Source organism: Elephas maximus, chromosome 6 (genome assembly GCF_024166365.1).
Source record: "Elephas maximus indicus isolate mEleMax1 chromosome 6, mEleMax1 primary haplotype, whole genome shotgun sequence".
Lineage (NCBI taxonomy): Eukaryota > Metazoa > Chordata > Mammalia > Proboscidea > Elephantidae > Elephas > Elephas maximus.
In genome coordinates, this window is record NC_064824.1 from 73,174,829 (window position 1) to 73,201,602 (window position 26,774).

At 35.1% G+C, this 26,774-nt stretch overlaps 1 protein-coding gene across 1 annotated transcript in view; it reads right to left on the reverse strand.

Moving 5' to 3' along the window:
- Positions 1 to 26,774, reverse strand: part of ATF2 (activating transcription factor 2) — an 87,636-nt gene that overhangs the window by 24,522 nt on the left and 36,340 nt on the right. Inside the window, exons 5-10 of the mRNA XM_049887496.1 lie at positions 26,106 to 26,202; positions 22,755 to 22,873; positions 22,485 to 22,613; positions 18,282 to 18,460; positions 17,469 to 17,583; positions 15,393 to 15,479 (exon numbers count right to left, since the gene is read on the reverse strand). Coding sequence (XP_049743453.1) covers positions 15,393 to 15,479; positions 17,469 to 17,583; positions 18,282 to 18,460; positions 22,485 to 22,613; positions 22,755 to 22,873; positions 26,106 to 26,202 — 726 coding nt within the window. The remainder of the gene's footprint in view (positions 1 to 15,392; positions 15,480 to 17,468; positions 17,584 to 18,281; positions 18,461 to 22,484; positions 22,614 to 22,754; positions 22,874 to 26,105; positions 26,203 to 26,774) is intronic.

Sequence of the window (26,774 nt, forward strand, 5' to 3'; positions counted from 1 at the left end):
TAATCTTGGCTTTTTTTTTTTTTTGTATGTTTGATGCCATGTGCTTGCCTGGGTGAAGGCCTGATGTTACCATTTTTTAGATCACTGTGCTCCCTGTCAGACTGAACCTTCTAGAGCCCACAGCTGGGCTGCCATCCCTTAGGTCTTCCCTGCCCGCAGTAATCAGATATAGTTTCAGGCCTGTCCCTTTCGTTGTGTTCATTTTGTCAGTTAACTGAATTGTACCTGATCTGCTTTCAGAGTGGAGCCCCGGTGGTGCAGTGGTTAAGAGCTGCAGCTGCTAACCAAGAGCTCGGCAGTTCAAATCCACCAGCTGCTCCTTGGAAACCCTATGGAGCAGTTCTACTCTGTCCTATAGGGTTGCTATGAGTAGAAATCAACTTCATGGCCACAGGTTTTGGTTTGGTTTTTACTTTCAGAGCATAACAGATCTAGTATTAGAATGAAGTCCTAACTATTTCAGGTTACCTCTTTATAAAAACACACAATTTGATTGCAGCTTATTATTCGATCAGCAAAAATTTGTCATACGTGAATACCTTATATTCACAACCAGACAGTAAACTCCAAGAGCAGAGATTGTCTTATGCTTTTTTGCATCCCTTTTAGCAACTGGTACAATGATTTACAACACAGTAGGGACTCAAATATATTTACTAATTGACAGAAATTGGTTTCTTTGGTAAAAATAAACGTGTGATCTTTGGAGTAGTTTTATTGTTATGATCTGTAAATATGAAGTAAGTAGCACAAAAAATCATACTGCAGTATCTTAATGCTAAAAGAGACCTCTGGGACCTAAGAGACTTGGAACTACTATTGTTGATGTTGTCTGTAATAAATGAAATACAGTCCTTGAGCCCAAAATAAAGTTTTATCACAAAAATTTGATTCAGAGATATGTCTATTACATTTTCCTAAGATCTATATCCAGGTGTATGTTTGGGGGAGGGAGGCTATTGAATATAGATACAGAACTGTGCTGCGGTCTATTCAGTGTTTCCCAAACTTTCTAAAAGTAAAAAAAAAACAGCTGGCTGAATATGTGTTAAAGACACAGATTCTTGGCAGCCTCCCCTCTCCTTCTTCCCTGGGTATCAGAGAAATGACTGGGTGTGAGAGAAGAGCTTTTGAATAGGGCCCCTGAATGACTCTGGTATAATTGCTTTCATGCCAACAGAGCAATTTAGAAAATTTTATAAGTATTTAGAAATTTGTAATTTCTTTTCATTTATGTATTTCTTCTTACCTTCTAGTGTAAGTGATCTAGATCCCTTAAAAACTAGAGCACATATGAGAAGGTCACCAGGATTTCAACTGAGGCAGTAATTATACTCAGGGGCCTAACTACAGAAAATAGTGCCTAGAGCAATTAGTGTTAAACCGCTGAATGATCTCTCACAGCTGACTATGCAAACTGTGATGGCCAACAGAAACTGCTCGTCGGCACCCCACCCCAAGCTGCGCCCAGGACACAAGCCTTACCTGTGCTGCCGCCCAGCCCTGCCCCCTACTCCCCAGGCCTCTGATTATACCTGGACAAGTGTTCAGTGGACATTTTCTCTCTACTGGTAATCACTGTAGACTCTGGGTATGATTTTAAAAAGGAAATCAGTAGTTTTTTAAAAAAAAGTTTTATGGCAGTACACAGAGTAAAATGAACTTTTTGGTGTACAGTTCTATTGAGTTTGGAACCCTAGTGGGTTTGGTTTGGGTTTTTTTTTGAGTTTTAATAAGCACATACAATTGTGTAATCACTCCCACAATCAAGATTTAGAACTGTTCCATTACTCTCCCTAAAAGGTCCTCATGCCCTTTGCTATCAAACTCCTCTAAAAGACTGTGTTATCAGTAGTTTTTCAATATGTTTTTAATAAGATAGTATTCTCATTTTGCTGATTAAGAAATCAGAGATCACTTGCAAAGGGTCAACAGCAATTTGGGTAGTTCACATCTTGGATTTAATCCCAGACCACTTTAATTCTAAAATGCATAATTTTCCTGTGGCACCACGTTACATATATTATCATTGGTCCTATCAATCATAAACCACAGAGAAAGATCAAGAAAGATAATCTGAGACTAGATGGGTTAAATAACTCAAAATATAATGATAAAGGACTGAGAATGTCAAGTTTGGTGCTGCAACCGCTAAGCCATTCACTCCAGGATCCAGCATGCTTCTCTCTTCTGATAGACTACCTCTTTATGGAATAAAGAAGCACCGTACATGTAAAATTCACTGATTAGTATACTTAATGTACTGTGATAGATTACTGATAGACTACTTCTTTATGAATTAAAGAAGTACTGTACATGTAAAATCCTAGTATCGTCACTGATTAGTATACTTACGTATTGTGACGTCTTATACAGCTTTATGGATCCCTGGTGGCGCAGTGGTTAAGTGTTTCACTGCTATCCAAAAGGCTGACGGTTTGAATCTGCCAGCCCTTCCTGGAAGCCCTGTGAGGCAGTTCTACTCTGTCCTATAGGGTTACTATGAGTCAAAATAGACTAAAGGCAATGGGTTTGTTGTTGTTATTGTTTTGGTTTATACCGCTTAGAAAACAATTTAGGCTCAGAATGTAACTTAGCTTCACACTATCTGTGTGACACTGAACAAATCATTTAATCTTTTGAGTTTCAGTTTCCTTATTCTATAAAACTGGGAATAATAATTTTCTTACAGGGTTGAGATAATGGTTAAGAAATAGTAATAGGCAAAACTACCTGACTCAAAATTATTTCTCAAATGTCAGCTTCCTTATTTCTTTAAAACCAGTTATTGAGTCATCTATTTTTCTTAGCATAGGTGTGAGGGAACAAGCCAAAGAATCCAGAAAGTTTCCTATACCTTTTTGTTTTCAAAATGTATTTAGAGGTCATCTTAAGCATGTACAGCCCCAGACATATGTAAAATATGTTCTCGAGACCACATAATACACTGCCTCTTTCAGAACCCAGGTTTGAGATTCCTGGTTCCTTTCTTTTTTCAACAAGTAGAAATAACCGCAGCAGCAGCAAAGACACAGGAAATTGGGACACTCATAACTGAAGGGATAATTGGAACTGGACGGATCCAAACTGAAATCAGATGTGTGCCCAAAGCAGTAATTGGCTAGAGTCAGGAATACTTAGGATAAATGATCAAGACGAGTTAAAAGTAGAAAGATGGGGGTTAGAAAGTGTGGGTCATATAACCAAAACAAAGGAGGAGAATCTGGGGAGGTGGTCACTCTTCATATTTACAACTTATAAAAACAGAATGTTAGACATCAAAACACATTAAAAAATAATGATAGGTTGGGGCTTTCATTTGTGAATATAAAGCAAGCATAAATATAACTAGAGGTCAAGATGTGAATTGAAGCTTGGTAAATTATGTGTTGGCAAAACATTTTGAAATCCTTAGGTAGAAAACACCACAGAATTGAAGAGCATTTAAAGTTTTATAGTGAAGAACTCGTAGAATTAATGAAATACAGTAACTGCACATAGGGGAGTCTGAAGTACATAAACACCATTCTCCTGAATAATCTTTAGTAGGGCAAGTTACTACCTTATAGAGCACTTAAAAGCAGCATCAGTATTCATTCATTATCCTTTCTTGACTGCCCTAGGGTATACAGTACCATCCAGTGAGGAAGATTTAATGTTTGCTACATGCTGTTACATTGATTACAATGGGTCTGACTTAGAAAGTGTGCCACTGGGTATAGTATGTAAGAAAAGGACTTTAAGGGTTAATTAACGCTACCTTTTTTTTTAAATTGTGATTAATTTCTTAAAAACAAAAATACTTATATGCTAAAAAATTTAGAATAAACTAGGTGAAAAAGCAGTCACTAAGTATTATTCATAAAAATTTTACAAATAATATAAGGCTACCTACAATCCAACCATATATGTTTCTTAGGGACATTTTAAAGAAGGCCAAACACTTTGATTTTAAAAAAATGAATGAAAACTAACATAAAATATAACAGGCATTTATTTTATGACATAATTTTGGTGGTAACAGAAGTAGTAATAATCTAATCATCATCCTACAAATGAAAAACTAAGGCTTAGAGACTGAAGTTTCTTCCCAGAATAACAGAGTAAGTTAGAAACAGAGATAGGACCAGAAATTCTGTTGACTCCCAGTTCACTGAACATATTTTAAACAAAAGTTTTGTCAAACAAGAGCTTTTGTCAAGTATTAAGTATTCTAAGTATATTAGTAATTGGCAAATCGGACATTGGTCGGTCCATCACTAAGATAAAAATTCCTCTTGACGGAGAAATTTAATGTAAGATTGACCACTCAGAGAAACTAAAAAGAATATTAAATAAGAAATTAAATAAGAATATAAGGTCTGTATTCTCCAACATGTACAATAAAACTTAGGCATATTTTCATTTTAAATTAAAGGTTACATTCTTTCAAAGAAAACTAAAATGATTTTATTACTATATTTCTAAGAAGCAGGCTAGTGTTTTAATGTTAAGTGTTAATGTTAAGCAATAGTTGTACTACTATACTGAAAAACTTCATTTCTGAGATACAGACTATGCCAATTAATTCAAGGATGAATAATTTGTTTTGTTGACCAACCTGACACCTTTATTTTAAGAGTTAATCTGTTAAAATAATTTGCTATCCAAGTCGTACAATGCTGTAATATTAAACCCTTGAAAACAAATTTTATCACATCTGTCATAACTTAGTAGGAACAAACTACTCCATCATAGTTCAAAGAAAAAAGATAATGTTCTCCAGAAACAATTTATGAAAAAGTCAGATCCATATTTCATATGTGCCACAAAAGCTCATCAGAGTAATAACCCTCCTTCTCCTGGGTGTTATCCTACCATCTGCTGCTCTATTACTTATCTTTATTTTGCAACTAATTAACAGCATAATCTTCTAAATTCAGCAAGTTAATTATCATTATTGTAGTCTTTGCAGCATCATCAGTCCTCATGAAGTCTTATCTCCCCACCCCAGAGAACATATGAAAATGAAGTAGGTTGGGAGAGGGTCTGTTTCTTTGGAGTGGGCTCATTAGGTGTTTGCTGATTAGCCTGGCAGGCAGAGGCAGGTCAGAAGAATTCTGCTGAACCTGGGGTTCCATGTAGGGCCCAACCAAGTTAACGCAGGTTTCTGAACATTTGCCAGGATGCCCTCTGTCAGCTCTCAGTGGAAACCCCCTGCAGGAAACCTACTGGCTACACACTGTGTACAAATATATTTCTCAGTTTGTCGCAAAAGTCTTAAAGGAATGATTCTGGAGGATATTGCTTAAATATCAAATCTTCTTAAAGAATACTAGGTGATTAACATTTTCTTATTAAAAAGCTTACTGTTTTATGAAAACTCTTAATGGAATAATAGATATGGTAAATATCTATGGTTGTTTATGTGCTTCATGATAAACAACACCTCTAAGCCTAAAAAAAGAGAAATTGGTGAGATCCAGTGCTATTTTACAGAAAATAGCAGGTCCTGCGAATTTTTCTGTAGTATTACAAAACACTGGACAATATTGTATTTATGGACTCTTTCCTCCATTTCTTTACTACATTCTTATGTTTCTAAAGACTTAAAGTTCTTTAAAAAAAAAAAAAAAAGCTTGCTCTGAAAGAGATTTCTTTAGCAGAAGGGAAAGATCTTACTTTATTCAGTATGTATAGTAGATATAAACCCAATATACACATAATATATTATACATATTATACACATAATATATTCCTAAAAGTACTGGGCATCTGAAAATCGGGACATCACAAATGCATCCTTGGCTATTTTAGGATACAAAGTAAGTTTCTCTTCAGCTGTAGTGTGCTACCCATTCTTACTGGTTCCAACGATGCTATTTTTCTTACGTTATTTTTTAACCACAGGTCATTTCAGAAGAATCACCAATGGTACACTATTTAGCATGTTATTAACAAATTGTGATCACAAAGGTCAAACAAATCCTTGAAAAAGATGCAGAACTCAAGAGGACGATGCTCAAATATATCCGAAGAGTTGAAAACAAAAAGAAACAAAAACGCAACTGAATCAGTGAAAGAAGTTACCAGGTTCAGCGGGGCAGCTGAAGGCTTCAGTGAATAGCCAGAAAAATTATTTGTCATTGACGGAGTAAAGAATAAAGCCCTGTGATCATTTTTCTGGTTGTTAAGAAAACTCCTCACACTGGAACCCACCTTTCTTTGCTTAATGACACAACTGTTTGTTTAGTTGTCTTTTTACAGCCTCTAGAAGCTTAATTCAAGTTTAGAAATAATATGTATCTGTTTGGTATTTTAGGTGCTAAGAATACCCATGATAACTTGCACAGAGTAACAGATCATCCTTACATTTTTGCTTTAAATGTTTAAATCAGAAACTGATTGTCCTGTGATTTTAGTTGGAAGCAGGAAGATAATTTTACTAGGCTTCTAAATAATATTAGAACATTTAAGAAAATGAAGTCTCACTCTAACTACAAATTTAAGAGTTATTAAAGTATTTGGGAAAGTTTGTTACACAATTGAGGTACTTTTAGAGAAAAAGGATATATTAACTTATTAATGGAGTTTAGTAATATATTTAAGATTATATTTTAAGACTTTTAAACGTGATTATAACTGAATTTTTACATTGATCTCAAGAACTAAGGGAAGAACTAAGTTTCTGAGTTTGTAACTTTAATAAGTCTAATGTAATTTTTAAAAAGCAGCCCCTGAGTAATTGTTTTTATACACAAGTCACCATCAAGGGTATCAAAAAACAAAACACCTCACTGATATAATTCTTATCACTGAAAACTTCGAAAAAAATTAGTAATGGCCTTTTTAAAAGGTAAGGCTCTTTCTACTCCGCTGATGGTCACCAGGAACACTTGCAAGAAAAATATGAAAATTTCAGGTCAGGCCTGCTGAATTTCTTAGTGCTTATTTACTTGTTAAATAAATTATAGCCCATAGAAACAAACTGTTAAATGAGGCTGAAGTAAAAATACAAACCACAAAAACCAAACTATGCCTTAAGGTTAGAACATTCATTTTATACATGTAACAATACAGACATATTTATGTTGATGAAAACAATGAAGATTTCTGAATCAAACAGATACTAGTGTTCAGAATATGACACTAAGGCAGGCAAAAAAAACCAATTATATTTGATAAAAATGTAAAAACAATACTGAAGAAACAATTTCTACGTAACAGAAAGCTCCAAATAATCAGAATATTTCATTCCCTTAACAGTAATGGCAATTGATATTTTATTTATCAGTTCATACTACTAGAATAGCATGACAATACATATCTATTGTTAGCACACATGAAGCCAAATAGTTATGATCTATTAGAAAATGGAAACATAGGACAATCAAACATACTACAGGGAGTATGTTCCCAAACCACAATGCACGTTATTTAGAAATCAGTGAGCAAAAAATAGGCGAGCCCCCCAAATATTTGAAAATTATACAGTACACTTCTAAATAACCCATAGTGCAAAGAAGAAATACCAAGGGACCTTGGAAAATAAATGATAATGAAAATACAAAGCCAAAAAAAGGCCAAACCTGCTGCTGTTGAGTCGGTTACGGCACATGGCTACCCTACATAAAACAAAACAAAACAAAACGCTGCCTGATCCTAGGCCATTCTCATGATCACTGTTATGCCCGAGCCTACTGCTGCAGTCGCTGTGTCAATCAAGGTCTTCCTCTTTTTCAATGACCCTCTACCAAGCATGATTCTCAGGGACTGACCCCTCCTAATAACATGACTAAAGTATGTGAGACAAAGTTTCACCTTCTCACTTCTAAGGAGCATTCTGGCTGTACTTCTTCAAAGACAGATTTGTACATTCTTCTGGCAGTCCCATGGTATATTCAACATTCTTCGCCAACACCATAATTCAAAGTCATCAATTCTTCGGTCATCCTTACTGTCCAGCCTTCGCACACATATGAGGCGACTGAAGGCACCATGGCGTAGGTCAGGTGTACCTTAGACATGAAGGTAACATCTTTGCTTTTTAAGAGGTCTTTTGTAGCCGATTTGTCCAATGCAGTGCGTCATTTGATTTCCTGACTGCTACTTCCTTGGGTGTTGATTTTGGATCCACATAAAATGAAATCCTTGACAACTTCAATATTTTTTCCATTTATCATGATGTTACTTACAGGTCCAGGATTTTTGTTTTCTTTATGTTAAGGTGTAATCCATACTGATCTTTATCAGTAAGTGCTTCAAGTCCTCCTCACTTCCAGCCAGCAAGGTTGTGTCTTCTGCATAAAGAAGGTTGTTACGGAGTCTTCCTCCAATCCTAATGCTGCCTTGGTTTTTCATATAGTCCAGCTTCTCTGATTATCTGCTCGGCATACAGAACAAATAAGTATGGTCAAAGGATACAACCCTGACACACACCTTTCCTGATTTTAACCACACACTATTCCCTTGTTCTGTTCAAATGACTGCCTCTTGGTCTATATACAGGCTCTGCATGAGCACAATGAGCGTTCTGGAATTCCCATTCTTCGTTTATCCATAAAGATTTGTTATGATCCACACGGTCAAATGCCTTTGCATAGTCAATAAAACATAGGTAAACATCTTTCTGGTATTCTCTGCTTTTAACCAATATTCATCTGACATCAGCAATGATATCCCTCGTTTCACGTCCTCTTCTGAATCTGGCCTGAATTTCTGGCAGTTCCCTGTCGAGGTACTGCTGCAACCGCTTTTGAACAATTTTCAGTAAAATTTTACTTGCATGATATATTAATGATATTACTTGATAATTTCCACATTTGGTTGGATCGCCTTTCTTTGGAATAGGCATAAATACGGATCTCTTCCAGTCAGTTGGCCAGGTAGCCGTCTTTCAAATTTCTTGGCATAGCTGAGTGGGCACTTCCAGTGCTGCATCTGTTTCTTGAAACATCTCAACTAGTATCCTGTCAATTCCTGGAGGCTTGCTTTTCCCCAATGTCTGCAGTGCAGCTTGGACTTCTTCCTTTAGTATCAGCCGTTCTTAATCATATGCTACCTCCTGAAATGGCTGAACGTTGACCAATTCTTTCTGGTACAGTGACTATGTGCATTCCTTCCGTATTCTTCTGGTGCTTCCTGCGCTGTTAGGTGTTTTTCCCTTAGTACCTTTCACTATTGCAATTTGAGGCTTGAATTTTTTCTTCAGTTCTTTTAGCTTGAGAAATGCCAAGCATGTTCTTCCCTTTTGGTTTTGTAACTCCAGGTCTTTTACATGTCATTATAATACTTTGTCTTCTCGAGCTGCTCTTCAAAATCTTCTGTTCAGCTCTTCTACTTCAACATTTCTTCTGTTTGCTTTAGCTGCTCAGTGTTCCACAGCAAGTTTCAGAGTTTCTTTTGATAACCATTGTGGTCTTTTATTTCTTTCCTGTCTTTTTAACAACCTCTTGCTTTCTTCATGTATGATGTCCTTGATGTCATTCCACAACTCGTCTGGTCTTCGGTCATTCGGGTTCAATGCGTCAAATCTGTTCTTGAGATGGTCTCTAAATATAGGTAGGATATACTCAAGGTTGTACTTTGGCTTTTGTGGACTTGTTCTAATTTTCTTCAGCTTCCATTTGAACTTGCATATGAGCACTTGATGGTCTGTTCCACAGTTGGCCCCTGGCCTTGTTCTGACTGATAATATTGAGCTTTTCCATAGTCTCTTTCCACAGATGTAGTTGATTTGATTCCTGTGCATTCCATTTGGCAAGGTCCATGTGTAGAGTTGCCATTTACGTTGTTGAAAAAAGGGATTTGCAATGAAGAAGTCGTTGGTCTTGAAAAATCCTATCATGCAATCTCCGGCATCATTTCCATCCCCAAGGCTTACTTTTCAAACTACTGATCCTTCTTTATTTCCAACTTTCGTATTCCAATTACCAGTAATTATCAAAGCATCCTGACTGCATGCTGGATCAATTTCAGACTGCAGAAGCTGGTGAAAATCTTCAATTTCTTCACCTTTGGCCTTAGTAGTTGGTATGTAAATTTGAATAACAGTCCTATTAACTGGTCTTCCTTGTAGGTGTATGGATCTTATCCTATCACTGACAACATTGTAACTTCAGGATAGATCTTGAAATGTTCTTTTTGATGATGAATGAAATGTCATTCCTCTTTATCATTCCTGGCGTAGTAGACCACATGACTGTCTGATTCAAAATGACCAATACCAGTACATTTCAGCTCACTAATGCCTAGGATATCGATGTTCATGCGTTCCATTTCATTTTTGATGATTTCCAATTTTCCTAGATTCCACATTCCCATGATTAATAGATGTTTGCAGCTGTTTCTTCTTATACTGAGTCGTGCTACATCAGGAAATGAAGGTCTCGAAAACTTGGCTACATCCACGTTAAGATCAACTCTACTTGGAGGAGGCAGCTCTTCTCTAGTCGTATTCCGAGTGCCTTTCAACCTGAGGGGTTCATCTGCCGGCACTATATCAGACAGTGTTCCACTGCTATTCAAAAGGTTTTCACCGGCTAATTTTTTTCAGAAGTAAACCGCCAGGTCCTTCTTCCTAGTCTGTCTTAGCCTGGAAGCTCAGCTGAAATCCTGTTCGCCATGGGTGACTCTCATGGACTGAATTGTGTCCGCCAAAAATATCTGTCAACTTGGCTAGGGCATGATTCCCTTGTATGGTTGTCTACCATTTTTATCTTCTGATGTCATTTTCCTATGTACTGTAAATCCTATCCCTATAAGATGGATTAAAAAGTGGCAGTTATATTCAGTTATACCGATGAGGTCTACAAGATTAGATAGTGTCTGAAGCCAATCTCTTTTGAGATATAAAAGAGAGAAGCAAGCAGGGAGACATGGGGACCTCATACCACCAAGAAAGCAGTGCTGGGAGCAGAGTACATCCTTTGGACCTAAGGTTCCTGTGCTGAGATGCTCCCAGACCAGGGCAAGACTGATGACAAGGGCCTTCCCCCAGAGCCAACAAAGAGAGAAAGCCTTCCCCTGGAGCTGACGTCTTTAATTTGGACTTGTAGTCTACTGGACAGCGAGAGAATAAATTTCTCTTTGTTAAAGCCATCCACTTGTGGTATTTCTGTTATACTGGCACTAGATCACTAAGACAGTGACCCTGCTGGTATTTGAATACTGGTGGCATAGCTTCCAGCATTGCAGCAACACACAAGCCCTCACAGTATGACAAACTGACAGTATATACAAAGAATTTCTATAAAAAATAATAAAAGACAACCAAGCCAATTTAAAAAATGGGGAAAAAGACTTCACAAAGGAAGATATACAGATCTAATACGAAATGCAAATTAAAATCATGAGATGCTGCTATACACCCCTAGAATGTCTACAATTAAAAAGACCTAACCAAAAACCAAACTCACTGCTGTTGAGTCAATTCTGACTGTAGTGACCCTATAGGACAGAACTTCCCCACAGGGTTTCCACCGAGTGGCTGGTGGGTGTGAACTGCCGATCTTTTGGTTAGCTAGCAGGTGAGCTCTTAACCACTGTGCCACCACAGATCCATTAATAAGACTAACAAAATCAAACATTGACAAGAACGCAAAACTGGAATTCCTGCTACTGGGAATATAAACCTCTGGGAAAAGGTATAGCATTCTTATAAAGTTAAATATACACCTACCTTTTAACTCAGCAATTCTACTCCTAGATATTTACCCAAGAAAATGAAAAATATACATTCACAAAAACAGTTACACAAGAATTTGCGTAGCAGATTTATTCACAATAGCTTATCACTAGAAAAAAATCAAGTGTCCGTCGACAGGAGACTAGATTAAAAAAATTGTAGTATATTCATACAATAAAAAGAAACACTGAGCAATAAAGAGAAACTATGATACACTCACAACAGCATGAATAAATCTCAGACATGTGCTAAGCTAGACACAAAACAGTATATACTAACTTAATTCCATTTATATAAAGTTCTGGAGAGACGATAACAAATATCAGAATAGTTTGGGGAAGGGAGCTGAGCAGGAAGGGACACGAGGAAACCTTCTAGGGAGGTGATACCGTTCTCTATCATAGCAGGAGTGTGGGTTACATAAGTGTACTTATTTATCAAAACTGAATAGTTAAAACTGCTTCATTTTGATGTATGTAAATTTTACAAAAAGAAAGATCTATTAAAATAATTGAGTGGGGGGGGAGGGAATGGCCTGAGGTATAGATAAAACAAGAATGGCAGTATATTGCTAATAACTGAAGGTGGGTGACAGGTACATGGGGGTTCATTACACCATTCTATGTTGCATGTATTTGAAGTTTTTGATTTAAAAAAAAGGTCAACTGCAGAGTCTTTTTAAATTCACTCCAAAAGGACAACCTTATTTACTATCCCAGTTAGAACAGGCAATCACCTAAATATGGTTATTTTACAGAAGCAAAGTTCTAATAAGAAATTTATCTGGATTGTTAAATTTAAGTGGGGCAATCTGTGACTTCCCATGCTATTTTTTGGTCTTCAAAGATTGTTTTTCAGAGATAAATTTGTGAAGGCTATAGCTTTGATATTGTTTAATACGCAAACATACAAATGCTTGTATTCTTGCTAATTTAATTTCCTAGTGATTTAAAAGAAAAAGTTGTTCTGAGAAATGTTAGCTCAATAGTTTCTAGAAATATGGACTATTCCTGTAGCCTAAAAAAAAAAGTATTCTTTAAATCTGTTCAGTCTTTTTGAATTAATTAGTAGGAAAGAAGTCCAATGAATATGTAAAAATATTTTGAGATCCAGTGCACAAAAAGGAGACCTGGTGGTGTAGTGGTTAAGAGCTCAGCTGCTAGCCAAAAGGTCAACAGTTCAAATTCATCAGCCACTCCTTGGAAACCCAATGGGGCAGTTCTACTCTGTCCTATAGGGTTGCTATGAGTCAGAATCAACTCGCCAGTAACGGATTTTTAACAGGTGCACAAAAATGATCCTTTACTCCTTTTTCTGCTCTATTCGGTTCTCACTGCACGGCAAATGAAACTGAATTTTTCATTAGTGCAATGTATTTAAAACGTTGTAGTTAGCTGCCACTGAGTCAGCTCTCACTAATAGCGACCTTATGTATAACAGAATGAAAGCTGGCCTGGTCCTACATCATCTTCGTGGTATGTTCGAGCCCATTCTTTCATCTATTGTGTCAATACATCTCATTGTCAATCCATCTCATTGCGGGTTTCTCTCGTTTTTGATGACTTTCTACTTTACCAAACATATTTAAAACCCAAATATTTAAAACAGGAAGTGCAAAAAACATACCCAGTGAAGCTCTTTTGCTATTAAGTGAAGAAGATTCATCCTAGTATTTCCGAAGCTCTGACCTAACCACGTTGTTATGTGAAAAATTTCCCCCTTGCATTTTCAGGTTCTTCTCTTGCCACAATCCATAACCAGCTAATTTTTATGTTTCCTCAGACAACTGCTTTTTATTTAAATGTTAAGTTTTATTGTTACAAAGGTTATCATGTATAAATTCAGATTGATCATTCACACTACTGGATAATAGCAGTAAAAAAATTCAACACTTTGCAATATATAATAGTTTTTACATCTATGAATTTATATTGTTAATACAATGCCTAGCAGAGAACTGAAGCTAATAATAGGTGTTGAATAACTATTTGGAGTCCCTGGGTGGCACAAATGGTTAAGCACTCAGCTACTAACCAAAATGTGATCCGCTTCTAATACATCACAGCCATGGAAAACACTACATAGCACAGCACTACTGTGAAACACACAGGTCAGCATGAGTGGGAACCCACCCAACAGCAACTGCTTTTTTTGTTTGTTTAATAACTAATTACCTATTGATTTCCTACGGACACATTAATTAACAGTAAGAAGGATTAGCCTCAAAGTACAGTAAAAAGTAGAAGTGAGAATTACAATGATTTTTAAAAAAGCTTCAGGTTTTTAAACGCTTCAAAGGCCAGTGTAGCAGGGGCAGGGGCTTGGGGACCACTGGTTCAGGGGACATCTAGGTCAATTGGCATGATAAAATCTATGAAGAAAACATTCTACATCCTACTTTGGAGAGTGGCTTCTGGGGTCTTAAACTCTAGCAAGTGGCCATCTAAGATGCATGGATTGGCCTCAACCCACCTGGAGCAAAGGAGAATGAAGAACACCAAGGATACAAGATAATTATGAGCCAGAGACAGAAAGGGCCACATAAACCAGAGACTACATCAGCCTGAGACCAGAAGAGCTAGATGGTGCCCAGCTACAACCGATGACTGCCCTAACAGGGAACACAACAGGGAATCCCTGAGGGAGCAGGAGAGCAGTGGGATGCAGATCTCAAAGTCTCATAAAAAGACCAGAATTAACAGCCTGACTGAGACTAGAAGGATCCTGGAGGTCATGGTCCCCAGACCTTCTGTTAGCCCAAGACAGGAACCATTCCCAAAGCCAACTCTTTAGACAGGGATTGGACTGGACTGTGGGAGAGAAAATGATACTGGTGAGGAGTGAGCTTCTTGGATCAAGGAGACACATGAGATTATGTGGGCAGCTCCTGTCTGGAGGGGAGATGAGAGGGCAGAGGGGGTCAGAAGCTGGCCGAATGGACATGAAAACAGAGGGTGGAGAGAAGGAGTGTGCTGTCTCATTAGGAGGAGAGCAACTGGAATGTATAGCAAGGTGTATATAAATTTTTGTATGAGAAGACTGACTTGATTTGTAAACTTTCACTTAAAGCACAATTAAAAAAAAAAAAAGCTTCAGGTTTTCAACAAAAAAATCAGAAAGTTTATAGGATTTGGACCTAGGAGAGAATGCAGAAATCAAAGCTTAATAGACCCCCCTTTTTTTTTTTTTTACAGATGAGGAAACTGAGTCTCAGAAAAGTTAAAGTGGTTTGATTAAGGGTAGTGAATGACATAGCTAAGATTAAAATTAAAATATGTATCTCCTGACTGGTAATCTATAGCTTATCCCTTTAAAGGATAGTAATTTCTCAAGTGTCTGAAGCACAACACAAAAACATGGGTCTTCCTTCATGTATCTTACGCAACATTTACTGACATTACTACAGAATTGTCTAGTTTAGTTGTAATACTCCTGTCTTCCACCAGGAGGAGAAAGAGTTTGTTAAAAAGTCAGCCAAAACACAAACCACTAGTGACAAGAACCAGAATTTTACTCCCAATCCACCGATTTACTTTAAAGTACCTCTACCAAAGTCACTATAGTAATGAAAACTTTCCTTTTCTGAATTTTCTGGTTCTTTGAAAATGTAATGCAGTTCATAATTTCATAAAATTGATCTATATTGAGCATTTCAAGCAAGTTTTAATGGAAAACACTAATTCAGAACAGGTTCAAGGAAGTTAAAAACAAGCAAAATCTTGCTTACCATTTTTGCTTCTGACTGAACTGGTTGTGGGGAAGAAGGACCTGGGATTCCTGGAACACTAGGCACCATGGTGACTGGTCGAACAAGCTGTGCAAAATACATTGAAAAATGATTGCTAGAGATTATATTCAAAATGAAAATCGTATTTTATTTGTACAGTGGCTATTAAAATAATCTACTAGAGACTTCAGAATCAGAAAATTGTAACTCTGTCTCATTACATCTCTACACAGAATCCTTATTCATCTTATATCCTGATTTTTTTCCTCAAAAGTTGTGGATTTTTCTGACACACCTGTTTCCCTAACCTTTAACTTTCAGTTTCTTAATGGTTTCTTCTTACAGAAACTCATAATATTCAAAATGATTGATGCAAAATTTCTCAAATATGTTCCAGAATTTGAAAGGAAGGAATGTCAAAGCTTGCGACAACTAGGCATAAAAAGATAATTTCAAACAATAAAATTTGCTATTAAAATTTCTAAAATATATAAGTTCTTTGATGTGCTAATATACTACATAATGCCAAGAAAGGTGCTGATAACCTCTAATAATTTCTCTAATAGTAACAATCTGGAACAGATTCTTCCATTTTGGTTTTAGCCTTTTTGTTAAAAACCTAACATCAATGCTGAGTGATTAATGATTATAATTAAAGTACTTATCTCTCTTCTTTTACTTCAAGTTGCCAATCACAGCTACATTTAATAGGATGCCCATATAATCTCAAATTCAAGGTAAAAATATTTCCCCCGTGAAAAAGTATTCTCAGAAAAGAGGAAGTAACGATCTTATATTTAAGTCCATACAGTCTCTCAAACAATGCATTTTGAACAACAGAGTTCTGCTTGAAGGAGACACATTATCTTGAATTACCTTAATGCTAATTTTAGGTACTTAGGTCATTTGGAAGAATTAGTTAATAAAAAAGAAGTAAAAATTTAACATGAATTTTACTAACATTCCTGAGAGCATAATCTAAACTCAAAGTGTTGAACGTTATTATAAATAAAGCTTAAAAAAAATTTTTTTTTAAAAAGCTAAACAATAAATGGTTATACTGTACTTATTACCAACATCTACCTACAAAGTAAAAGAAGAAGTGATCCCATTATTACATGAATGAGTATCTAGGGCTTGGGGTTAGATATCCAGGAAGAGAATAATAGAATCAAAAAGTGTTGTATCTTAAAAACACAACAAAACAGAAAGTGTTGTATCTTAAATAATTTAGATAGAAAGGAAAACAAACCCTGGAAAGCAGTACTGTGTGTCTCATAAAGTGGCTCTAATGGTGACAACCTCGATGTTGAAGACACATTTGAAAAGTCTGAACAAAACTGTTTTATCAAATGTGAGAGTAGGAAAAAAAGTCACTACTTCTAAATTACATTATTGTGAAGAATATGCTTTCAAATGTTCACTAGTGATATTTTAAGCAGATGTTTAATTATTTTGTATGTCTTTCAAAAATTTAATTATGTTTCACATGTCCCTCAAAAACTTACCATCTGGATCTTCTCACTGGGAAAGTGGGATACTGTCTAATATTTTAGGACTGTTTAGATTTTAACATGTTCGGGCTATTGCTGGAATTCTGTATCCTGGATTTGACCATAAAAGTTCAAAGTGTGTTTTTAGAAACAATGTGTACAGTAATTGAGAGAACATGGAGTTCCTTGACAAGCGTTCTAGTTTAAACATCTTTTTGTTTTTAATTAGAAATCTGTGTTAACACTTGAAAACTACAAATCTAGTCAAATTAAAATGGGTTAAATAGGAATAAAGTCCTTAGTATTAAAAATACAAAGAAAACAATTAAGATTCTTAGAGGACTGAAAAATGTTTCCTATCTGATTATACTTGTCTTAAATGGTATATGCTATCACCATATATATCAGTGACTGAATACTATACTAAAAAAAAAATACTACTCACCACTAACAGCCACTTTATTAAATTCAATTTCATAAGCAAATCAAGCAGCCCCAAATACATGTTCTGATTAATTAACAAAGATAAATTTTCTAAAAGAAAAAAAAAAAAAGGTTTAAATAGTCTAAATTTCAAACTTACTGGAACTGTGGCAGGAACATGCACATTAGAACTTGTAATTGATGCAGGAATAGCAACAGGCATGGTTTGTCCATTAGGAAGATGCAACAGAAGAGGAAATGGGCCTGGTACAGGGCTAAGGGAAACAGAAGAAAGGAAACTAAAGAAACCCATATCAAAACATTTCCTAAAAAAAAAACAGAATTTTTACTCCTATTATCATGTCATTTAAAAATAAATTTTCTAACTGGAAAGAAACTGCAAAATTTAATTATCAGTAATTGCATCCTGAATGCACACTCTATGTGGCAGTATAAAAACGAGGAAAAAAAAAAAAAAATGGAACAAGTTCCGTTACTTAGGACAATCTCCAACTTGTAAAATGAAAAAAAATTCTTATCAGAAAGCTCTTGAGAGCTACCTGTGAGACCTAAAAGAAATGCCCTCTGGTGATGGAGAAATTTTATGCATTTTGTATAAAACATAAAAATAAGAGACCAACTTAAATTCATATTCTATGATGATGTGCTTTTTAAATTAAGTTTTAGATGTTTATTTTTCAATCTACTGGGATTATATACACACTAGAGAATGATCCAACTACTTTTCCCAAGAATTAAGGCATGAAAAAAATGACTAAAACATACACACAAAAAAATCCTAAGGTCTCAATTTGAATAATTAAATGCCTTACGAAGACTCTTGGCAGGAAAACAAGGAGCAATTCATAAAAGAATGGTTCATAAGAAACGAGATGGGCCACATCACAACAGACCCAACTGAAATTAAAAGAATCATAAAAGAATGGTTCAATGATTGGCCCATATCACTTACACAATTGGCCTGTTGGAGGATGGTGCCTGGGTGATTACAGTACTTGAGGTTGGTGAGGGTACCGCCTGCTGAATAATTACACTTGAGTCAGAACTTGTAAGCAGCACATTGGGAACCTGTAACGATGCTGGACGAACAATAGCTGATGTGGGCTGTGCAGTTTGTGCCAATGGTACTTCCTATTTAACCATGGGATAGAGAAAGGGTGGAATTAGAAAGGCAAGTCAATTCATGTACCTTAGTGAACAGAAAATAATACACTTCTAAAAGCATCCACAAGATAATATTTAATATCCCCCCAAAGTAAATTATTTCCTCTAAAATTAACTAAAAGAAAATCTTAGGAACAGCTAAAAGGCTCAAATGTAATGTTCAATTAATTTTACAATTTAAAAAAATCTCAGTGGTTTTCTTCAGTACAACTTGTTTTCCTATCAATCCAGAAATAAATAAGGCTGAGCAACTTTGCTAAGATTCCATGAGAATTTTAATAAAAATTAAAAATACAATTCACTTAAGGAATCATAGAATTTAAAATCCAGAAGGAACCTAAGAGATTGCCTAGTCCTGCTCCCTCATTACACTGTAAAGAAGAGTAAACAGGTCCAGGGAGTCTGTTATGGCTGATACAAATTCAATAATAGAAATGCTTAGAAATTTCTTAAAATAATACAAAGGTTTGTTAATCTCAGGTAGCTATGTCTCCTATATCAAGAATTTCTCAATATCAAAGGCCAAGTAAAATTGTTATCTTGAATGTAAAATAAACAGTAATTATTAAAGTGAGCTCTTTTCCAATTAAAGGAAAACAAAATTTGTGAGTCAGCCAGGAGTTTTTAGAGGCACTCTTTTCGTAGGTGACAGGCAAGCAAACAAAGACATTAAGGGCTTTACCCACTATTCCTTAACTAGTTAGTGTCCAGCTGGGTGTCCTGTGTTCTCTGAATTGGCCTTTATGCTGCTGCCACTTACTATCAAAATCTTATTAAGCTACATAGGCAAAAAGATCAACTTGTACTACTGGAATTTCATTTATTCAACAAGTTTGAGAATTTATGATATGCCCTTAGGGACTAGTGGGAAGAGATAAGACCATAAACAAGTCAAACAAGAAAATTTCAGATGGTAATCAACGTTACGAAGTAATAAAGTGTAATGTAATCAAATGCAGTGAACGATTAACTGACGGTGGAGTTGGCTACTTTAGGTATAGCATAGGAGATGAGGTGAGCTTCTTTGCAAAAGAGGCATTTGTACTAATACTGAAAGGACAAGGAGGGGCACGTTCTAGGGAAAAGGTAGCAATACCAAGTGCAATGTCTCTGAGGAAGAAAAAGCTTGGAAAATTAGATGAACACAACAGAAAGAAGCATGAGATGAGGTTAGATGCATAGAAAAGGACATATCAAAGAGAGCTTATGATAAGAAGTTCGAATTACCTTAAAATACAATGGCAAATCATTGAAGGATTTTAAGCAGAGGAATGACGTGACTTATTGAAAATTAACAAAACAAAACAAAAACAACCTATAAAAAATAAGACTGGAGATGGAAGCAGGAAGTTTAGGGAAATGACAACTGTTAATAAATAGTCCAAGTAAGAAACGATGATGGCTTAAACTAAAGTGATGAGATTGAAGACAGATAGAAGAGGATAGATTCAGGATACATTCTGGAACTAGAATCAATAAGATCTGCTGTTGGTTTCAATGTGAAGGAAAAGAAGGAATTAATGAACTAGATGGATGGAGAAAAAATTTACTGAGCTAGGGAAAACGGAGGAAGGAATCAGGACTCTGATTTAAGCATATTAAGATTTTTATTAGACATAGAAAAGGAGATGTCAACATGAAGCTCAATAAGAATATGGCAATCGGGAGACAAATCTGGGCAGATATAAATTTGGCAATCAGCAGCACATTGTTGTTAGCTGTCGTCGAGTAGATCCCTGACTCACAGTGATTCCATGCACAATGGAAAGAAAAGCTGCCGCTTCTGAGCCATTCCCATGATAAGTTGCAGACTGGACTGCTGTGATCCACAGGGTTTTCACTGGCTGATTTTCAAAAGAAACTCTCCATTGCCTCTCCTCCTAGTCCATCTTAGTCTAGAGGTTCTGCTGAAACCTGTCCAACGTCACAGCGACATTCAAGCCACCAATGACAGACGGGCGGTGGCTAGGCATGAGGTATATTAGCTGGGATGTAAATGGTGTTTAATGTTACGGGTCTGGTTGAGCTGACTGAGGAAGATAGCAGAGAAGAGAAGAAAAAGGGGCCCAGAACATATTTAGTACAAGTTGGCATGACTATGCCCTGACCAAGGGAAGCTAATGACTGAGGAATGGAGGAGGAGGAGATATTCCTTAAAGAGGCTAAAGTTGCAACAATGAAAAGCGGATGAGTGTGAAGGAGCTGGAATGCTTTCTTGGAAAAACGGATATTTACATCAAAGATGTAACAGTATTTCTAATAACTGTGATAATGTAGAAACAACCTTTATATCCAACAAGAACACAAATAATTAAATACATTAAGATAACGATAAAATAAATATAACTATTAAAAATTATGATTTTCGAAAATTTCTAATGACATGGGAAAATGTCCATTAATGCTGAGTGTCTAATGCATGATATAAAAGTAAACTAGGAGTGATTGAAAATCTTTCTTTGTATCCATTTATCCTTCCATGTAACTATTCATTTATATTTGTATGTATAAACACAAGTACATATCTAGAAAAAATGTTTCAAACATTAGTAATTCTTATAAGTGGTTATAGGCTTACAGGTGATTTTGGTTTTCTTCTTTGTATTTTTTAGAATTCTTAAAGATTTTTATGAGTTTTTTAATAATCGGAAAAAGAAAATAGCCAAACCATTTATTCCTAGGTAAAAAGTTACTTTTTTTTTGCCTTACTTTGAGCTCCTTTGCCATGGAAGAAGTCCATTAATGAGGTTATGGTTTTAGAATAACATAATCTAAAAACAAACATTGCCAATGCCTCTTCGTGTGTCCCATTGTGTCTCACATGGTGTTCCCCAATAAATGTGTTTATTTTAATGTGCTTATGAATGAAAAAATGAAGTATTCATACATTCACTTTTTTAATTGAAAAATTTCTGTTGACTTTTTATTGCAAATGAAATGTTCTTTTATTTTGAAATACATTAATCTGAAATTTTATCATGTGCCTGCCAAGGTTTCTGTATTCAGTTATTAGCAATATTTCATCTTTTGCAGCACATCTTTTTATTTTCAAACAAATAAAAATGAGGAAATACTTATTTCTTACATAGTATAAAAATGCAGACAATTCAGAAAACTAACAAGAATCTACTTTCACTAACAAATTTGTATTTTATAAACATTTCTGTTTAATATGGTAATATTTTTTACTAAATATAAATTCAAATAATACAATTTTGTATTAAAAGCTTTTGTTACTAGGTGGCAGGGAATATATTCCAAGATGTAGTTCCCTTCCCTTCCAAAAGTTATCTTGGTACTCTTTCTCACCTTCACTTTTAGATAAGGTATGTTGTAAAGTTTTAATACATGTAATGAATGGTTTACTCACCACACAACCATAGCCCAGGTGGTATCAGGTTACCAAGGTATTCAGGATCCACGAATGGCCTAAACTACCTACAAAAGGCCTGCACTGAGATTGTACATCTTCTTAGTCACTGGTATCAAAGATCCATTGCTGAGAATAGGTATTTCCTTAACCCTTTAAAAACCTAAGTAATCTTTGTTCAAACAATTTTTAGTTTCTTAAGCTTTCATTCCTTGTAAGTGGCTAAAAATAAAATAACCCAGAATATTACGTTAAATTTATAAATTTATATAACAAAACCCAAACCAAATCTGTTACTGTCAAGCTGATTCCAACTCAGAGTAAAATTGCTCCACAGGGATCTCTTGTTTGAAATAACAATTTTATCTAACACGACCGATGCTCTCCCCTATAACTACTTTGTGTGTAATAAAAAGCTAATTATAAAGGCAGTCTTCTTTCCCTGAAATTTCCATGAATATTCACAGGCTAACTTTTACACATAAAACTATTACAAGATGACACTGAATGACCTACAATTTATTAAATTAACATTTAATTGTAGACAAAATATTTAAACTTTATTCACAATACCAACATTTCTCCCTTAGTTTGTGTTTACCATATACATAAATCTCTAACCTTTTCATCACTGGTAGTGGACTCCGGATGAGGTAAAGGACTATCCTGGTGAGTTGTTTCCACAACAGAGGGCTCCTCGATTTTGCTTCTTATGATGGGTGTTGCAAGAGGGGATAAATCTAGAGGCATCTAAATTGGAAACATTAAGAAAATATTAAAGTTAAAAATAACTGATCCGCATATCTAAAATAAGTAGGCAGGAAGGTCAAACAATCATTACTGCTATGTTAGAAGTACTCTTTTTTATTTATTTTATGGTTACCAACATACTTTTTTAATGTCGTCTTCTGAGGCTTTCTTGAATTCATTCTCAAATGGACTTGCCAACTCATTAAACAATCCCACTTCTTCACAGTTTTTCAAGAATCTTGTTGGTGTTGGGGTCTGATCTGAAATAAATGTCAAGAAGTAATCACATAGTTTTAAATACCACATAGGACTCTAAAATATAGCTAGTAAATTTACAAACTAGCAGGACTGACTCAGTCAGTTGTTAATTTTCTCTTTGGAAAGACCTCTTCCTTTAAAGCAAACAAAATTTGGTTAAGTTTTTGTTGTAGTTCAAGATAGTTTTCCAATTTTATGAACCATTAAAGTATGAAAGAAGTTCTCCTTGCTCCTTAGTCAACTCCTTCTGAGTGGAGGGCATAAGTAGCCTTCACTAGAGATTGACTACTATCATTACCTATCACAGTGGTAAGAATATTTTTTAATTTACACTATCAAAAATGGATTGTTTAAAATACATGCAATTTGAGGAAAACTAGGACAAGAGCATGTATGTTCTCTCTAACTTGGCCTTTCTAGTAGTTGTTCTTAAGCTATTATGAGAGCAAGGTTAGGATAAAACGGTATTTAGTAGGTAGATCAAAATACTACAAGGAAGAAAAAGAAAATTAAAAAAAAGTGTTCTTAAAAAACAGAAAACCTCTTTACTACTATCCTTGAAGCTAGCTTTCAATTTTGACGTATTTCATAAGCTTGGTACAAGGGGCTATTTAAGACTCACATATCCAAAGAATGCTCTAACTTAATTTCTAGGCAGCAGGGGGAAATCAACTGTATTTTTTTCACAACCTGAAACATTTCAACTACACTTGAATATCTACTCATGCTATGTGCATCAATACCCCCACTGTATGTACATGTGCACATGCTTTGGCTCTAGGCCAAATACCAGTTATGCCCATGTTGAATGGAAAACAGCAAATTTATTAATTTTGTGCATTTAAGTCTTATTGGCTTATGGCTATTTATTCATATTGATCAAAGATGGTCGCACATTCAAATTCTAGTCACTTTTAAAAATATGTTAGGGTATCACTTTTACGGGTTATATCAGGGGTCTAGCCTAAGCTAAGTAAAAGCACTCTAGAGGGATGACCCCTGGTTTAATACACTCACAAAGCCTTTTGTGAAATTAAAATTTACATACTTGTTAATTATTGTGCCCCCACAATAGGCATTACCTATTTTATCTTTGCCTTCTCTACACACACACACACCTAGAGTACTGAAGAGTTTACTACACACAAATACATTTAACACTAAAATGACCCACTTATCACACACATTAGACATAGACATAATGCAGGCCTGACTCAGACATTATTAGTATTAATCAGGATTACTGAAGGGATTCTATTGTGTCATCATTTTACCTATTAGCCTATAATATACCCCCATTATCCAAAAAAAAATCTCTAAGATCCTATTACAGCAAGGGCCCAGTTTACATGTATCAACTTAAGTCCATCATGACTGAATTAGTAAACTGAATATAATTTGACTCTTCTATTCATACCCTAAGAATTTGTATATCAAATCTCATTAACCAAAACCAAACCGAACCCAGTGCTGTCGAGTCGATTCCGACTCATAGCGACCCTATAGGACAGAGAACTGCACCATAGAGTTTCCAGGGAGCGCCTGGCGGATTCGAACTGCCTACCCTTTGGTTAGCAGCCGTTGCACTTAACCACTACACCACCAGGGTTTCCAGATCAAAGCTCATTAGAAGGCTCTTAATTTGTGAATAAAAAGAGGAAAAAGTCCTAAAAATGAAAATAAGCATAATCACTTATATCAGTGATTATTGGAACCATCAGGCTTGAGAAGAGTCAACATAGGCACAATCATTTAACATGCAAATTGCTTATGGCTATTAATAATAAAATATATACCACACATCACGCATTACATTTATACAGTTATACTACACTATTCATCTCAACATATTTTAATTAGTAAAACATAGGGTCAAGTGCTGTGTTTGGATGTGTTCTATTTTTTTATTGTATTAAAGGCAGTAAGATAGGAAAGCAATTTCTAGAAACCCATCTCAAAACATTTGAGTTAAAAGTCATAGAGAGGAAGGAAAGGCTCTAAGACATTAAGTTTCAGAGAAGCAAAGACCGTCATGCCTAGGAGACTGAACTTTTCAGGTTGCTCTTTTTTTTTTTTTTGTCTGTTTTGACTCTAGCTCTGAATATCTAATATACAATATTTTAAAGAAATGTATATACCCTGCTCTTCTCTACCTTCCTTTTACTTATAGAACTGAAGGTACATTTTAAAGTTCTCCTATATTTTTCCTACATGAATTGTTTTTGACAAATTATTAACTTTATTATTTCCTCCAATTTTCATTACGAAAATTTTGATACTTAAGGTACAGGAAGAACCATCTAATATCTGCCTCATCATTTCTCCAAAGCATTCATTGCATACGACAATTTTATCTCTATCTAAGGTATTAATTGAAAAGTATTAGTAGTATTCAGGTATAATTTCAGACTTAAAAATAGTATAATCTAAGCTTTAAAAGAGGAAAGAAGAATCTAGTATTAATTTGTTATTTACGAATTGTGAATTTGTGGCTTTGACACCAAAAGGTTCGGTTTTCTTACTATAATATTTATAAAACATACACAGTGAAATTAAATATTAGTATGTGTGTGTACATATACAAAAATATGTATGTATATAAATACATATATTTAAAGGGCAGCTAAGCATGGAAGAACAATAAACCAATGCATGAATTTTCATGTACTGTGAAAGATAATCATCTGCTTAGGTGATAGTATATGTTCAAAGGGTCAACATACAAAAAAGTAATGACTAAATATAGGCCCCCTTTACTGACAGTATCCTACCAACACAAATGTTTCATCTGTAAGGAAACATTAACAAAATCCTAAAGAACACATTTGCTAATTGCTCCTTCCCCAATTGATGGAGCTTGATCATTTTCTATCTTCACACAGCATTGTAAACCAGGTGCAAGACAGGTAGAAGAAGCATGGACTAAATACCGTATTAGCTCAATTATCAGTTAAATGTAAACTTTGGAAATGGTATGAATGTGCCCAAAGTTCTAATTAACTTTCACAAAACGGACATTGAAATCTATTTGAAAACCACACAAAAAAGTGAAATGAATGTTCAGAAGGGTTTGAAACATGGAAATGTAATGGGTAAAATACATGTTGCCAACATTTACTGCACATGAAGTCACTGGAATATCACCAGACTATATTATTTACAGAGAATACACAAAAATTGTGCACAATCCAGGTGAAATATGTATATAAGCTATTAATAAAAGTATATACTAACCAGCCACAATGACACTGTCATTACGTGCTGGACCAAATTTCAGTGTCATCTCATGTTTATGTTTATGGACAGCCAAATGATCCTCGTTGGTAAAACGCTGTGGCAAAAAGTTTTAAAATATAGTTAAGATTTTCAATTTGATCAAATTAAGTAAAATGATAAGGAAATTCATTTCCACAACATGTAAAACCACCATTGACAGTGAAATAGCAGTTTGTTAACTATAAAAGAATCTATTATCAGTATAGATAAACATACTAGATTTCAAATAATCATAGAGAAACCCATTACCCAAGAATAAACAATACTGATACATTAATAGTTCAAATAACTCATTTGACAGCATTAAAAAAAAAACCTGCAGCAAAGAAACTTCACATAAATTTGGATACTAAAAATAAACGACTACTAATTTTTTGTCATATTATAGTAGAAATATACAGTCTATAGTACAATGACTTTTGAAGAAAGTACTATACTGACCTAGACTTAAGGTTACTTACCACTTTTTAAATGAGAATTGTCTTACAAAGATATTATTCCTGGACAAATTAAGAAATAAATCATGATCTTTATACTATTACATTAAAAAAAAAGAATAATCCAGTGAGGAAACAGCAACCAATATAATAATAAGGCAGCTCATTTCAAACTAAAATTAAATTTACT